Raw genomic sequence first — 15,028 nt, 5'->3', positions numbered from 1 at the left:
GGGAGGGGAGAGGTGTGCTGGAGTTGAGGGGGAGGATGTTGGCTCTAAGACTAATTTTAGTCTTAGGTTCATCACTGAGTGGCTGTGTGGTTTCAGACCACGCAGGATTCCTTAATCCCTTTGGCTCAGTTTTTTCCCCCCCATCTCTAAAATGGGAAAAATAATCCTTCAAATGTTTTGTTAAATGGTTTTAAGAAGATATGTAAAATACCTAGCATGCTCTTTAATTTAGAGCTTTTAGTGTTAGTAGGAAAATAACAATCATAATAATTGTTAATGGATACAAAGGTGTTTTTTTTTAGCAGAAGTTCAGTTACATTACTCTCTAGGTATTTGATGTTTTATCAGCTGTATCTCATGTAGGTATAGTTTTAAAATTACTTCAAGCAGCTCAATGCTTGAAAGTCACTGTGACCTTTTAGAATACCATAAAATACTGCTCTGCTTAATTTTACCTTCCAAAACAGGAAAGCTTCCTTTTGTAGAAAATAGAACCGAAGTGTGTGGTAAGACAGACGAGAGATTACAAATACTAGAAGTACAAATATGTAATGTTATTACAAATATGTGCATCCACAAACTAAAGCCAGCTCTTAAACTGAGAGGATACACGATCAGTTGTTGTTAATTCTTATCTCTTCTGTAGTCTGCTAATGCTCTTAGAAAAACAGTAAATGGCAACTTTTATGACAACTTGCGGTGCAGATGTTGGGAACTTGTCATCCATGCGCTCTGTCCCCCGACCCCGGGGAAGCACTGAGCGGGTTCTGTTTTAGCGGCTGAGCAACTCTCAGGGGCCCTACGAGAGCCGCTTTGGGACTGGCACGTAATAGCAGCTGCGTGTTAATTGGCCTCTTGTTTATATGATGCCAGGTTATTATTTTCTTCTGTTATCCAAGTGTCATCTGTTAAAGTCTCCAAACTCTGACATGTTAATTTTTATGAGGTTGTGTTGGAACAAAGCGCTAGACTTGGCTTCAAAGACCCAGGTTAAAGGACTGTCCTATCATCTGGTCAGCTTTTCACAAAGAGGAAGTCACAGTCACAGTTCTTGTTTAGCTTTCCTTTTCGTCTGACCTTGGTCCTGGGACTTCCAATCTTTAAAATGTTCCTCTGTATAATTGCTCATTGTTTTAAGTTTTACCTGCCCTTTTAATTCTATGTTTTATTTGGAAGTCAAAGAAATACCCATTTTCTCCGAAACTGGGTTAGAGAAAGAATAATAACAGAAAGGAATAATTTAACATTATGAATTATTTAGGGGTGTGACACATTCAGAGATGCTTTGTGAATGTGAATTTTTGTGAGTTTCCCTTAGAGTTTAGCTTTCCTACTATGCAGTCCGGAGCTCTAGGAACTGAATCTGTAAGCTCTGTGGACCCCCATCTCTTTGCACTAATTATTATTTAATCCCTTTGGAGACTTCCAACATTTATGTTCACAGTTTGTCTTAAAGGAGTCTATAACCCGAGGTAAGGGGGATGGTAGGAATTGGCTGTCTTTCTCAGTGCTGGAGGCCACAGAGCAGCCTCAGGTCTGCAGAGGACGTGTTAGGATTGGATTTGAATCTGGAGAATGTCGTGTATCTGTACAATGTCCTGGTAAAGGCAGAGTGCCTGGGTTTATAAAACTTGTTAATTCTCACATTAGTAAATGCTGTAATAGCGAGTCATGGTCTTAAAAGGAAATTACTTGTTGTTTACTCAGCTTTTACGTTGACCTAGCAGTTCATGAAAATTTTTTACAAATATAAATTGTTGGCTGTGAACTTTGGATTGAGCCTAGCGTTTTTATTATTTCAACACTTTGTATTTGAAGAGAAAGAGAGGTTTTTTATGTAAAACAAAATTCTTCTTGGGGTGCCTGGGTGGCTCAGATGGTTAAGCATTTTTCTTTGGCGTAGGTCATGATCTCAGGGGCCTGGGGTGGAGTCCCACATTGGACTCCCTGCTCAGCAGGGAGTCTGCTTCTCCCTCTCTCTGCCCCTCCCTCCTGCTTGTGCGTGTAGTCTCTCTCTCTTTCTCTCTCTCTCAAATAAAATCTTAAAACCCACAAAATTCTTTTCAACTTTAGCTGGGTTATTTTGTTTTAAATTTTAATATTGTACACCCTAACTTTTTTCTTATTTTTAAAAATGTTAGTATTGTATTTTCTGCCTATTTTATGATCATTGAAAAACTAATGGGGCAATTATGAAACAATTTAATAAAATAACATGCTTTGTAAGAATGATCTTCCATTGTTCTTTGTTTCAGAAAATGTTCCTTTTCTAAGAATGGATTTCATATCCTTTATAAATTTTCCTTTTAGAGAAAAAGGGAAATAGTCACTAATGCATTTTTCCCTATTTATCCTAATAACTGACATTGATTATATATCTGTCATATGTCAGACATCATGCCAAGCACTTATGCATAGTATTTTATATAATTCTTATACCAATTTTATGAACTGTGTGTTCCTGTTATCTTCATGTTTCAATGAGAAAGTGAATTACAAAATATAAATAAGTTGCCCCAAATTGCAAAGCTATTAAGTGGTAGAACTGTGATCCAATTCTAGATCTGTTTGACACATACTTAACAATTATGATTACTTATGCCAAGCCCATCACGGGCACTCAGTAAATATTTATTAAAAAATGAATGTCAGGTATTAGTTGGCTTTAAAATAAATGCCAAGAATGTGTAGTCTGATTTATGTGTAATAAACAGAATACATATGCTGCTAATTTCCCCCCTTTTTTATAGGAGAAAAGGCTGAAGGAAAGGGAAGCCAGAAGAGAAGCCAGTAAGAGACAAGCAAAGGTAAGGATTGATACTTTTTATGAAAAAAATGTTGGTAGCATTGAGTGGGATTTAAAAACTCTGCTTTTCCCTATGCATTTTATATTTATTTATACATCTTGTCATTCAAATTGGATATACTTCCATGTGTGCCTGTCCCTTACTTTCTCCTGTTCCTTTCTTTCTTCTGTAATGCAGGAGGAAAAGTACATAAGATAATTTGTGTATTGGCCACTGTCCTACTACTCCCACCATCTTTTTCCATTCTATTTTGTGCCTATTAAATATGGAAGACTGTTGGCTTTGGGGGCCATGCTCGACAGGATTTTAAACCCTGCCATCCTTCGACTAGGCAGACAGCTATGTGGACCCAACTCAATAACAGAGAACTCTGAAAGCACTGTTGCTTCAGTTCCTGGGAGCATGTGCCTTCACTATTTTCTGTAGACAAAAATGTTCAGCAAATAGATATGCACAGTATCACTCATGTATGTCCCGTTGTGAACACCATCTATGTGCAGCTATAATTTTTCTCTGGTGTGTTCGACACTGAGAAGGGCTCGGCTTCTGCATTCTGAGGGCATTAAGTACAAATGATTTCCTAGAACCAAGACCCAGTAACGTATGTCATTTTTCATGCCATGTCTCATTGTGCTATGCCTGACTAGCCATGATTTCTTCTTGGCAGTTAGCAAAGATCCGATTCCCTTGAGTAAGCCCTTAATATTCTTTGTCATTTTTTCCATGCTGGCCATAGCACTTAGAGAGCAAGTCAGAGATGATAACTCATTTTATAGTTCTGAAGTGGGAAGCAATTACTCTGCAGTGTAAGATGAAAAGACTGCTTATATTCAGTATTAAATATCACTCTGTCTTCAGAGGTGCCCGAAAACGAGAGCTGTAGTGTGTGTGGCCTGACTGTGAAATCAGGTGGCGGATTCTGCATGTGCTTTTAAAATGTAGGCATGCACTGTCACGGCATAGAAATTACATCTTAGGGGCTGTAGTGGGAAAAATTTAAATGTAAGAAGAAAACTTTAAATCTAGCGAAAGCGTTTGATATTTATGAATATTGCATGCTCAGCATAAAACTAAACTTATTTCACTAAGATGCTCTTTCACTCCTGCACATAAAATTATGACAGCTGTAGTCTGCAGCCAGAAGAAGACCTGCTTACTGTATTCCCTTTGTGCGTATTCACACATATTTGTGTGTATTACTAAAATGGTGTGTTTTACTCTTGTTGACACTATGGCCTTCACCTGTGTGGTGTTGGAGTCATGAATTGTTCTCACCTATGGGGCTGCCTCTTGAGCCTCTTCCTTCATCTTTCTGTAAATTGGCGCACAGACGGATTTGGTTTGATGCTCTACCAGCTGGGACATAAACAAAAAAGCTGGCAATAGCTATCAGTTGGGTTTTTCCACTGGGCTGATCTCTGAAGGGAACTCCTCAAGCCCAGCCCACCCTCCCACTCCTTAACCCTTTAAATGTTTGTCCTCTATTTCTTCCTGACCTCTGGGAATGAGGACGCCTCATTTCTGTCCAGCCACTAATGCTTGGACTGGAAATAAATGGAAGAGGTGCTGCAGCTGCCATGACTTCGCTGCAAGGCCAGGAGCCCTCAGTAAACAGAGGCTGTGCTTTGGTCATGCTCACAGCCTCAACTGATGGCTCATGGGTGGCAGCCCTCTTAAGAGTGATTTCAGAGGGATGAGGGGCCGGACTGTAGCCAGGACTCAGACATTCCACGAGGCACCAAGGACTGGCAGCAGTGACAGATTCAGGCTGACTGTTGGAGCCCCGAGCAATTAGTATGGATCTATCTTTTTGCGGCTCACTTCTTTTCAAATGAAAGTGGTGGGATGAAGGCTCCCATGGCTTTCCAGGTGCCTCTGTGGAATCAGACCCAGAAGATGTTATTGGGAACGACTCTATAAAAAGAAGTGATGGCCCTGTGTTTTGTGATGTCTAAGAAGAAATACGTGGTGTGAATTATCAGGTGCCCTTATTGTCTTTGTGCTTGTTCTTTAAATGATGGATAATTAAGTTTTAAAGTAAACTTTATTCTCTCTTTACTATATTTGCCCATAATCATTCTGTGACTTGTGGCTGTGCCTTCTGATGCCCTTTGGTCAGCTTCAGGCCAGAGCATCTTTCAGTTGCTGAACCTATAAGATAACCACAAGATCCCTTAGTGGTGAAAGGAAATGGTCTTTGCAGACCTGCTGTACCTGGACTCTTAGTTGTACCCATTTAGAGCTCTGTAGAGAATCAGTGCACAGCAGCTGACAGTACCAGAAAGGGAGACTCCTGTGGCTCTTTTGACCTTGTTTTATGCTTCATTTGGCCTCATGTTACAGGAGGAGGAATGTAGAAGACACAGAATATTGTTTTTAATTCGAAAAAATAGTGTTCGAATGAAAGTTAATGGATCTGTCTTTATTTCCCCCCAAATGTGAAGGTTTAATGATAATGTGAGGTTTCAGTTTTATAAATGATGATTGGTGGTTATCTCTTCCAACATAGTATTCCTAAGAAACATTGCTTTGAAGATGGGAGTACAGTGAAACAAAGTTGGAATGGACCTTTCAGCAATCTGCTGCTACTCTTTGTTAAAAGATAGGTCTGAGATTCGCGTGGAAAATGTGACGTGCAGCGCAAGAGGAGGAGGGAAACATAAAGTTGGAACCCCCGAGGTTTTCTGGGTGCCCAGGGCTTAGTGATCTGGAAGATAGAGGTCTTTGGAGTATCAAAACTTGGTTTAGCAGAGAAATATTTGAACTGCAAAATGGACTTTTTACTTTACCAGAATGTTGTGTGTTCTTATAACTTAGAAATTTTAAACTGAGATGTGGAAAAAACAGTTGTAGCCATGAGCAGTAGATCCCATGGCTCCTTAGGCCCAGGGAAGTGACATAATCCTGGAAATACAGCTTCACCTCACCCTTCAGTGTGATTTCCTCATGGAAATGTCTGGAATGGTTTTGCCAAAATGTAAAGAAGGGAAAAACAGTGCTGAAACATGAGGAAATAGATCCCCAGAAATACCTCAGAAAGTAGAATTTATTAAACAGAAGCATGAGGTTGGTAAAAGTGAACACTGAGTGTGGAGGAATAAAGAGTAAGAAGCAGCTCAGAGGCACTTAATCACCAGGAAATTACACGTGGCCTGAACATATTACAGATGCTTATAGTCATTTGTTAAGCGTGGGGAAAAATTTTTTTATAAAAGATCTTATTTATTTATTTATTTATTTGACAGACAGATCACAAGTAGGCAGGCAGAGAGAGAGAGGGGAAGCAGGCTCCCTGCTGAGCAGAGAGCCCGAGAGCCTGAGAGCCCGAGAGCCCAATGTGGGGCTCGATCCCAGGACCCTGGGATCATGACCTGAGCTGAAGGCAGAGGCTTTAACCCACTGAGCCACCCAGGCACCCCGCGTGGGGAAAATTTTATCAAAGTAACTAAAATGATGTCCTTTGTTTTGAGGTTGAAGTTTTACAGTCGTAAACTTCAGCTTAATTTTCTCTCGTTTTTAGACATAGGAAACAGTTTGTTGGATACTTGAGGTGGTATCAATTAGTTCTTTGAAGATATAGGATCCAAAAAAGTAGGAGTTGTTTAACTTTAGAACGTGAGTAGACCTGAGATGGTCTGGAGTGGTTTCCTCGTCTACTAGTCTATCATATCTTTTTTTCTGGCCACTAATAGTTTTACACAGATAAGTTGTATATATTCATTCTGAGAGGACAGTTTATTTATTTATTTATTGACTTTGGAATATCCTTTTACTTATGAAATAATGATGATTTTAAGAAGTCATCATTACTCGACATAGTAAAAATCCTCTGTCAGTCCTTTGAAATCTTATTTGAACTTTTCCTGGTCCATGACATTGATGAATGTGGCCTCCACTGAGCTCCTCCAGTAGTTTGGGTTGTGAACAGTACACTGAATGCCTAGGTGTTCTATGGAGGTGTTTGGGGCAGGACCCTGAGCTCCCACTCTGCCTTCATTCAGAGCAGCTCCATCTTTTCCTTCATGTATACTAAGCTTCCCAGGGAGCTTTTGTTTGAAATAGTGGCTCTACTTAAGTACATACATACTTAATATTAAGTAAATTAAGTCTAAAAGCAAGTAAATGACTTACCCCGTCACTGACTTCCTTGGTGGCAGAAATGATGGTGTGCTTGGCTCTCTGCATCCTCATTCCCTGTTACTGTTACTGCTCCTCGGTCCTCGATATGATAAATTTTACCCCTTTTGTTTTATAACATTTTTCTTTAAAACCTGGCTTAGGTACATGAGCTAGCAACTGCTTATAGAAAATGACTAGTAGCAAATCTATGAAACGAGAACTCAGCTGGCACTAGGAAGTGGGCTGTCTCCATGTTGCTAGGTGACCCCTGACATGTTGTTTCCCCTTCTGGCTTCTTCTCACCATGTGTCAGATGAAGGGAGTAGATGACATAGTCACTTGTAATCATATTTACATTTTTGTGCTCCCATATAATCTTGATCTGAGCCGAGATACGTAACAAAAATGTCTGTATTGTACTCAGTGCAGTTCCTAATATGGGACCTCAGCCTTTCTCAACATTCATGGGAGAACTCCTTTGTTTTCTTTCACATCTTACTGCAGTCTTACCAGCTGAAGGATTATCTTTCCTTACAGAACTACAAATAGACATTAATAAATGATGGTAATGGTCATTCCTAGGTCTTAAGCCTCTGCATTTATTCCTTTTTGGCAGTATCTTGTTGACTGACACCAAGTTAAAATTTTTCACTTTGGGGGGAAATTTCTCCTCGTTCCATCAATTTTATATAACCCTTGCACTTCCTTCCATTTTCCTCTTTTTTTCTGACATTTCATAGTTTTGAGAATTTACTGGTCTTTTTCTTTGTTTTCTAATTTGGTTAGGATTTCAAGGGCTCTAGAGGGTCAGTTTATTTTGAACCAAGCAACTTTTGATAAAACTAAAAGCAAGATAATGGAAACATAAGTTTGTTTATAGTCCCAGTTTCCAGAGAAAGCAAAGGTCCTCCCTTAAAGTAAATTGCTCTCACATTTGAAGGGACTGAACCCTTCTAGGCTGCCCTTTGCTGCCCTGATACAATCACTTACTTAATGGTGCCCTAAATGAGTCATTCTCTTTCTCTGAGCAAACTGCTCAAATAATACCTGGTTTTAGTGCTATAATAAGACCCATTATGCTGTCCTTCTACTTTTTAAATAAATAAGTCTTTTAGATGACATGCTTTTTCCCTTTAATATCTACCTAAGTGAGCAATGAAAGCCAAATAGCTTTACTTTTATTATGATTCTAGTATTGATTTGGTTTTGCATCGAAATTAATGTAATGACCCTTTTCTTTTCCTTTCTTTTTTTCCCCTCTTCCCTTTTTATTTCTTTTCTTTCCTTTCATTTCCTTTTTTCTTCCTTTTTCTCTTTTCTTATCTTTTCCTTTCCTTTCCTTTCCTTTTCTTTTCCTTCCCACTCTTCCCCTCCTTGCCCTTCCCTTCCCTTTCTCTTTGTTTCTTGATAATGAAGAAGGAGATTACTAAAATGGAACTTTTAACTATGTACATCACTTAAGAGATGCTTTCAGTCTCCCATTGTCAGAGAATTGTCCTCCAGTCATGAAGATTTAAAGTTAACTGTGGGACAAAGACCAGTGCTGGTTATAATACTTCCATATGGTGAATACATGCTTTTCTTCTAAGACTCACCTTTAGGTCCTCCCTTTTATGAACACTTTTCTGACCACCTTAGATAAAATGGACCTTCGTTTTTAAAACTCCCACTTCAGTCTCCTGTATGCAGCTTTTGATGGTTTATGGCACTTAGTTGGATACGTGTTTGTCTTTCCTGCTCAGTTCTAAGTACTGTTCTTGGTGTCTTCCTCTCAGGGGGTGTTTCATGATAAACACTTGATAAATGCTTGAATGAACGACTGAGTGGGTGAAGGAATGGCTTAATGGGATACAGGGTACAGACTTAAACGTTCTTTTAAAGTATTGTTTATTGCTGTAAGACACATAAGATTCACTGTTTTAGCCGTCTCTAAGTGCACTGTTTGGCATTAATTCCATTCACATTGCGTACATCCACCACCACTCCCCATCCTAGACGAAGATCTGTGCCCGTGAAATAGTAACTCTCCATTCCCACCTCCCCACTCCCACCCCAGAATACAAACCTTTAAAGAGAAGACTCTTATATTCCATATCATTATTTTTTAAATGAGAAAGTGAAGGGTTTTTATGAGTAGGTGCTTCTTCCAAGATCTTACAGTTAAATAACTGGCTACAGTTAAACTGCAGACCTCTGGGTGCTTATATGTGTGTTTTTCATTCTACCTTAAACTCCCTTCCCCCCAGTATAACAATACAGGAAATACCAAAGAGCACTGTAATTTAGAATTTTACTAGATTTAAGGTGTCATGTATAAAAATATAACAAAAGCAAGTTATTAATGCCATATTCTCAGTCATACAGAGACTATAACTCAAGTAATACTGAAAGTTTCAGTAACATCAATGTTGTTTATCAATAAGATTTTGGTAAAGAATATCTATCTCCCTTTTTTTCTATAGAATACAAAGGAATTGTAATAGGAACTTGAATTTGGGATACAATTTATATGGACGTTGTAAAATATAACAGTAATTAGCAGCTGCTGTCATACATTGATTGTATGCTGTTTACAAATACTGCAATTAAAGAAAGGCTCTATGTGCATTATTGTTTTAAGCCTTACAAATAGCACCATGAGTTAAGTGGTAGTTATTATCTTCATTTTGTTAATGAGGAAGTTGAGGCTTAGGAAGTTTATGCAGCTTTCCGAAGATCACAGAACTGGGCTATAGCAGAGTCTAAACTCACGTCTGCTGTACAGGACTCAGCCTGGACAAGCAAGCATTGGGCCATGCTGTTACCTCATTTCCAAGGGAGGTAAGAGCATAAAGAATATGAGAATCTTAAAAGCTAAAGCAGACATTGGTAATAAACAGATTTTTTTTCTCCTGAAGTCGCCCTTTTTATCTGCATTTAGTTCCATCTTACAGTAGGTACTAAGAAACAGCCATTGGCTGTTAGAGTAGTGTTGATTTCCTATTAGTTTCTATACATCACCATAATCTCAGTAACAGTCTTTTCTTATGAATGAACTATTATGAAATAAATTACCATTATTTTCAGCCTTGGAGATCAGTTAAACATGCCATAATCTTCTTTACTTCTTTTATACAAGTTTTTCTCTCCCTGGGCTATCCTCTCCTTCCTTGGTTTTTACCCCAGCACTGTTTCCTTTTTGAAGACTGTTCTACCCCCTTCAGGCAGATATAGGCATTTCTTTCTCTCTACTATACTTTTTATACATTATTTTGCTTTGATTCTTGGTGGTTTTTTTTTTCTCATCTGTAAACTCTTTGAGATCAGCAACTGAATTTTTTCATAGTAGCTGGCACATAGTAAATGCTTGTAAGTTTTTATTGAATCAAGGAAATGCAGGCATATTCATTCTTACAGTTTAGTGTTTACATGTTAATGCTGTGTCAGTCACAGTCTCTTTGAAACCCAGGGGCTGGGCCCATAGAATAGGGTAGAGTTGCAATACACATTTAAATTTGTGCCAGATGGTATGCATTCCTGACACCCCGGCTCTTCATGGTGCTGCTCCTTGTTTATCACCACTTCAAACAAATCCATTAACCTGTACTAAGGTTATAGGTCTTAATATTAAAACAGAATGTAATGAATTGCAAGTGGTCAGCATCTCTTTAGAATATTTGACCAATATTCAGTTTGCTAAGAATTTGATAATCTTAAAGGTTGAAATGTCCTAATATGTACTTAATGGTTTTCCTTTTCTTCTGTTCTTTTATCTAGTTTAGAATATACAAAGCTCCTGTACCTTACCGGTGATAGTGATGAAGTCCCAGAACCTAGGTCGGGTTCGGTGGGGTGAGGTTCGGAGCCGACGGCTAAAGAAAGAATTCTTAAGACGTCTCTGGTGCAAAAAGGTGGTTTATTAGAGCACGGGGACAGGACCCGTGGGCAGGCAGAGATGCGGCTGCCCCGGGTTGTAAGGGATTGCAGGTTATGTACCCTGCAGTTGGGGGAAGGTGAGGGGAAGGGAGGTTTCAACGGAGTTTTCATATGCTAAAGAGGGCCTACAAGGTGCCAGGATGTCAGAGGTCTACCAGAGGCCTTGCCCTTGCCCTTGCGGCTTGATCAATGTTGTCTTTAGACCAGCTATTAACATTAAGATAGTTGGGAGACTTTTTGGTGGGATGTCACAATCCTGCTATCAATCGCCTTTGTTAGTGAGATTTAGGACATTTGTAAGCCAGGGGAGACTCCTGTCTCCAGGATTGTGAGCTCTGCAAGTAAACTATTCGCTTATTGTTCATGGCAGTCAGGGCTGCCTGAGGGATGCTACACATATGACAGAGGGGGAGCGGATGGAGAGGGGGGTGCAAGGCGCCAGCTTTTGTTTTGTCTTCAGCCAGCCCCGTGCTCCCTCATCAATAGAAGGGATAGGCTGTAGCAGTTTGGTCCTGATTTTCACCTTCTCTGTTTACTATGGAGCCTTAACCTCATAAAAGTTGTGACTTAACTCTGTCATCTAGTACCTTGCTCATAAATATTTGTTGATCGACCAAAACAGGGAATTCTGTCAAAACTTCTCTGTTGACAGCATTGTGGTGAATATTGTATTTGGTGGTCTTGAACATGGTTTGCCTAAATAATTAGAACCTAATTCACATGTGGTTAGACCGTGAGAAAGCTAAGACTCAGATCCAGGTCTGTGTCTACCTCCTAATTTATAACCACTGAGAGCTGAGCAGTGGGTTTTAAGATTAAGGGTGATTATAGACCTGTACTTTGCCAGCTGTGAGCCCTGAGAACAAGAAGGAATTTTTCAGAAAACAAGGCAGGGTTGTTGCTTTTAAACTTGCAATGCAATTCCTGGTTAATTTGAGACAATTTTTGAGAGAGCATTTTAATGACTAATTCAGGTGTTTCTTCTAATACTTCTTAAGGAATGTTGTTTCTTTTGTAGAGCATGCAAAATAAAATGTTATAACCAGTTAACAGTTTAGGAAAAATAGTCTCAAAACACATTTGAATATGAGATGCCTAAAAAAAGCACTTGTGTGCTTATGCGCTCCCTCTCCCTCCCTCCCTCTCTCCCTCTCTCTCTCTCTCTCTCTCTCTCTGTGTGTGTGTGTGTGTGTGTGTGTGTGTGTGTATCGGTACATACTTATATATGTATATATTATCCCTTTCTAGGTATTAATGATAATTGTATTGTTAAATGCTCTAATGGACTCTAGTCATTTGGTTGGTCATTTAGGTCCATTACAATACATTAGGACTCTGAGTTCAGATTGGACCAAAACAGAATAAGTCAATCTCTCTGGTGCATTTTAACTCAGTTGTGCTTTATTATGCTTAATACCAAGTTAGAGATAATTTGACATTTATATGCTTGAGTTGGTGGGTTGTAGAAACATCTCTGACAGAACAAATTAACTGTCTGAATCATTGTGGTCATTTGGTAATTATGTGGTCATTAACACATACCCTTCTTTGTAGAAGCTGTTGTGAGCATGTGTACATGTGTGTGGCCATCTTGATTATGGAGGCTGATGCTTAGAATCATTGATCCATATTTTTATATGTATTACCATTCACTAATAATGTGCATGATAACGTTGGCTATAAAGCTTTTAGTGTCTTTTGGGAGATTATACTGTCATAATTTCTTACAGTATACAAAAATCACAAATTACTGGCGTGGAAAAAGTGCACGTGGATCCTTTTCTCCTTTCTTATTAATATTATGCTTCACAACTCCGAATCCTTTCATTTATACTGGGAAATAGAGAATTACCATATATCTTGATTTTAATGATTCTCAGAGTGTGGTACAAGAATCTGTGTGGGTTCTCCATGTTATTGCTAGAGATTTTTTCAAATTCTCATAAATATCCCCAAATGAATTATCTATAACATATATATCACATATATCTCATATGTATTATAAATATATGCACACACACACACACATATATATATATAAATACTTAAAAGTATGTAATGGCTGTTAAGATGATCAAAATATGAATTTGTATTACCAAATTCATAGTATCTTTTTGTCTTTTCTTAAATGACACACCAAATGTAGAGTTGTCACCTTGTACACGGTTTAGTGTTCAATGTTCTTTTTTATCAGAAGAGGTAGAAATCAGCAGAATGGTGTGTAAACAGCTCCAGCCATACTTGTAATACTTAGAATTTAAGACCATCTGTGGCAGGGAGAACAGAGAGGAAGAGGATGCCGATATTTCTTAAGAAGGCTGTCCTCAGTCTCTTAAATGAGGAAGTTGGGTAAAGGGAATAATAAAAACAAAAAAGAAATGGAATACAGGAAAAAGAAAATGGGGATATGTTTTATGCTCAGTCCTAAAGATTTTGGAGATGGGTAAAAGAATGAAGCTGATTCCCAGTTTTCAAGTATTTCTCGTATCCACTAGTGCGGTGTGAAATACTTTTTTTGTGAATAAGGAAAGCTCTTTTGGGGGATGAACTTTAACTCTCCTTGGTGTTGGGAGTGAGCTGTAGAGTGGCCATATTTTCCTGTCTTTTCAAAGCCGTAAAGACTTATGTTGGAGAGAACTGTAAGCCAGTGTTCAAAAGAGAAAAGTGGCTAGAAAAATTTGTTCCTGGAGATAATCAAATATACTGAAAATAGCATTGAGGACTTGTTTTTCTTACGGACACCTTTTTTTTTTTCCCAGTCCTCTAATGAATTTTATATGAAATGCTTTGTGACCATAAAGCTCTAATTAGGTAATCTTACTGTTGTTATTCTTATAGTTATTGTTACCAGTGATGAAGTTCTAGAACCTAGGTGAGGTTCGGTGGGCTGAGGTCCGGAGCCGATGACCAAGAAAGAATTCTTGAGACATCTTTGGTGCAAAATGGTGGTTTATTAAAGCACGGGGACAGGACCCATGGGCAGGAAGAGCTGCTGCCCCGAGTTGTGAGGGCAGGCATGTTATATACCTTACGGTTTGGGGGAGGTGGTGAAGGGATGGGAGATTTCGACAGAGCTCTCACGTGCTAAGGTGGGCCTACAAGGTGCCCAGGGGGAGACCTTGCCCTTATGGCTTGATCAATGTCATTTTTAGGTCAGGCATTAACATCAAGATAGTTGGGAGATTCTTAGTGGGGTATTATGACCCTGCTATCATTTACATTCTCTTCTACCTCTGTCTCCTCCAGTTTATAGTGGGGAGGGGGACATTAGGGCTTCAGGAAATGAGAGTTATTTGCCTCTGGAAATTTGTGCTATTGATAAGGTAACCTCCCTGTTTAGATCTCTAGGACATCTGTAGAGCAAGGGAGATTCCTGTTCTGCAGGATTGCGATCCCTGCAAGTTAACTATTTATCGTTTTATGGCAGTCAGGGGTGCCTGAGGAATGCTACACATATGGAGGGGAGCAGGTGGAGAGGGGGTGCAAGGCGCCAGCTTCTGCTCTGTCCTCAGCCAGCCTCCTGCTCCCTCATCACCAGCAACATTAACTAATTTCCTATTTCCCACATGTTCTTTTTTTGCGTAAAGTTGTAGCCAGGTGTCTGCAGTGTTTTGTACTGGAATATCTTTCCCTTTGCTTAGTAGCTCTTTATTATTGATATATATTACAGGATCCAAAGGTTTCTTGACTTGAAGAGAACTATAGCATTTCCTGTTTATAGACTATGTTGTTGTAGATTGTTGACAGCACTACAGTGTTCTATCCTTTTCAAAATGTTTCTGTCAAGGTTTATCGGTTTATGTAATAAGTGGAAGAATTACGGTCATCTGACAGTGGCAAAAGCTTTACTACAGAGAAGCTAGGTAAATAAGTGACTTGGTTAAGGTCATACACCTAATTTAGAAGGTTAAAAAAACCCCTCTGGTTTCTGTTTCAGGATCTGAAAGGCAGAAGAGGTCTTCTGGTAATGTTGAAAGGTTTATCTGTTTTCTGTCCTTCAGATTGTACATTAATAAATCTCATCCTGATTGCCTTGAGCATTATCTACAATGTTCAGGAGAAAGTGGTATTAAATTATGAGGTCTGGAACTTATCTCTGCTTCTTGTCCTAAATCACTGCATATTTAGCTGCAAAATCACAGCATTCCTCTAAGCTTTACTTTTCCTGATGAATAGCACAACTCCTT

The 15,028-nt window shown here is 39.0% G+C and overlaps 1 protein-coding gene across 2 annotated transcripts in view; it reads left to right on the top strand.

Annotated features, from left to right (window-relative positions):
- DDX10 (DEAD-box helicase 10) overlaps positions 1–15,028 on the top strand; it is a 293,705-nt gene that overhangs the window by 172,345 nt on the left and 106,332 nt on the right. For both annotated transcript variants that reach the window (XM_044257693.1, XM_044257694.1), the window contains exon 16: positions 2,751–2,807. In XM_044257693.1, the coding sequence (XP_044113628.1) occupies positions 2,751–2,807 (57 nt within the window). The remainder of the gene's footprint in view (positions 1–2,750; positions 2,808–15,028) is intronic.

Source organism: Neovison vison, chromosome 7 (assembly GCF_020171115.1).
Source record: "Neovison vison isolate M4711 chromosome 7, ASM_NN_V1, whole genome shotgun sequence".
NCBI lineage: Eukaryota > Metazoa > Chordata > Mammalia > Carnivora > Mustelidae > Neogale > Neogale vison.
This window is presented reverse-complemented; position numbering and strand designations above follow the sequence as displayed.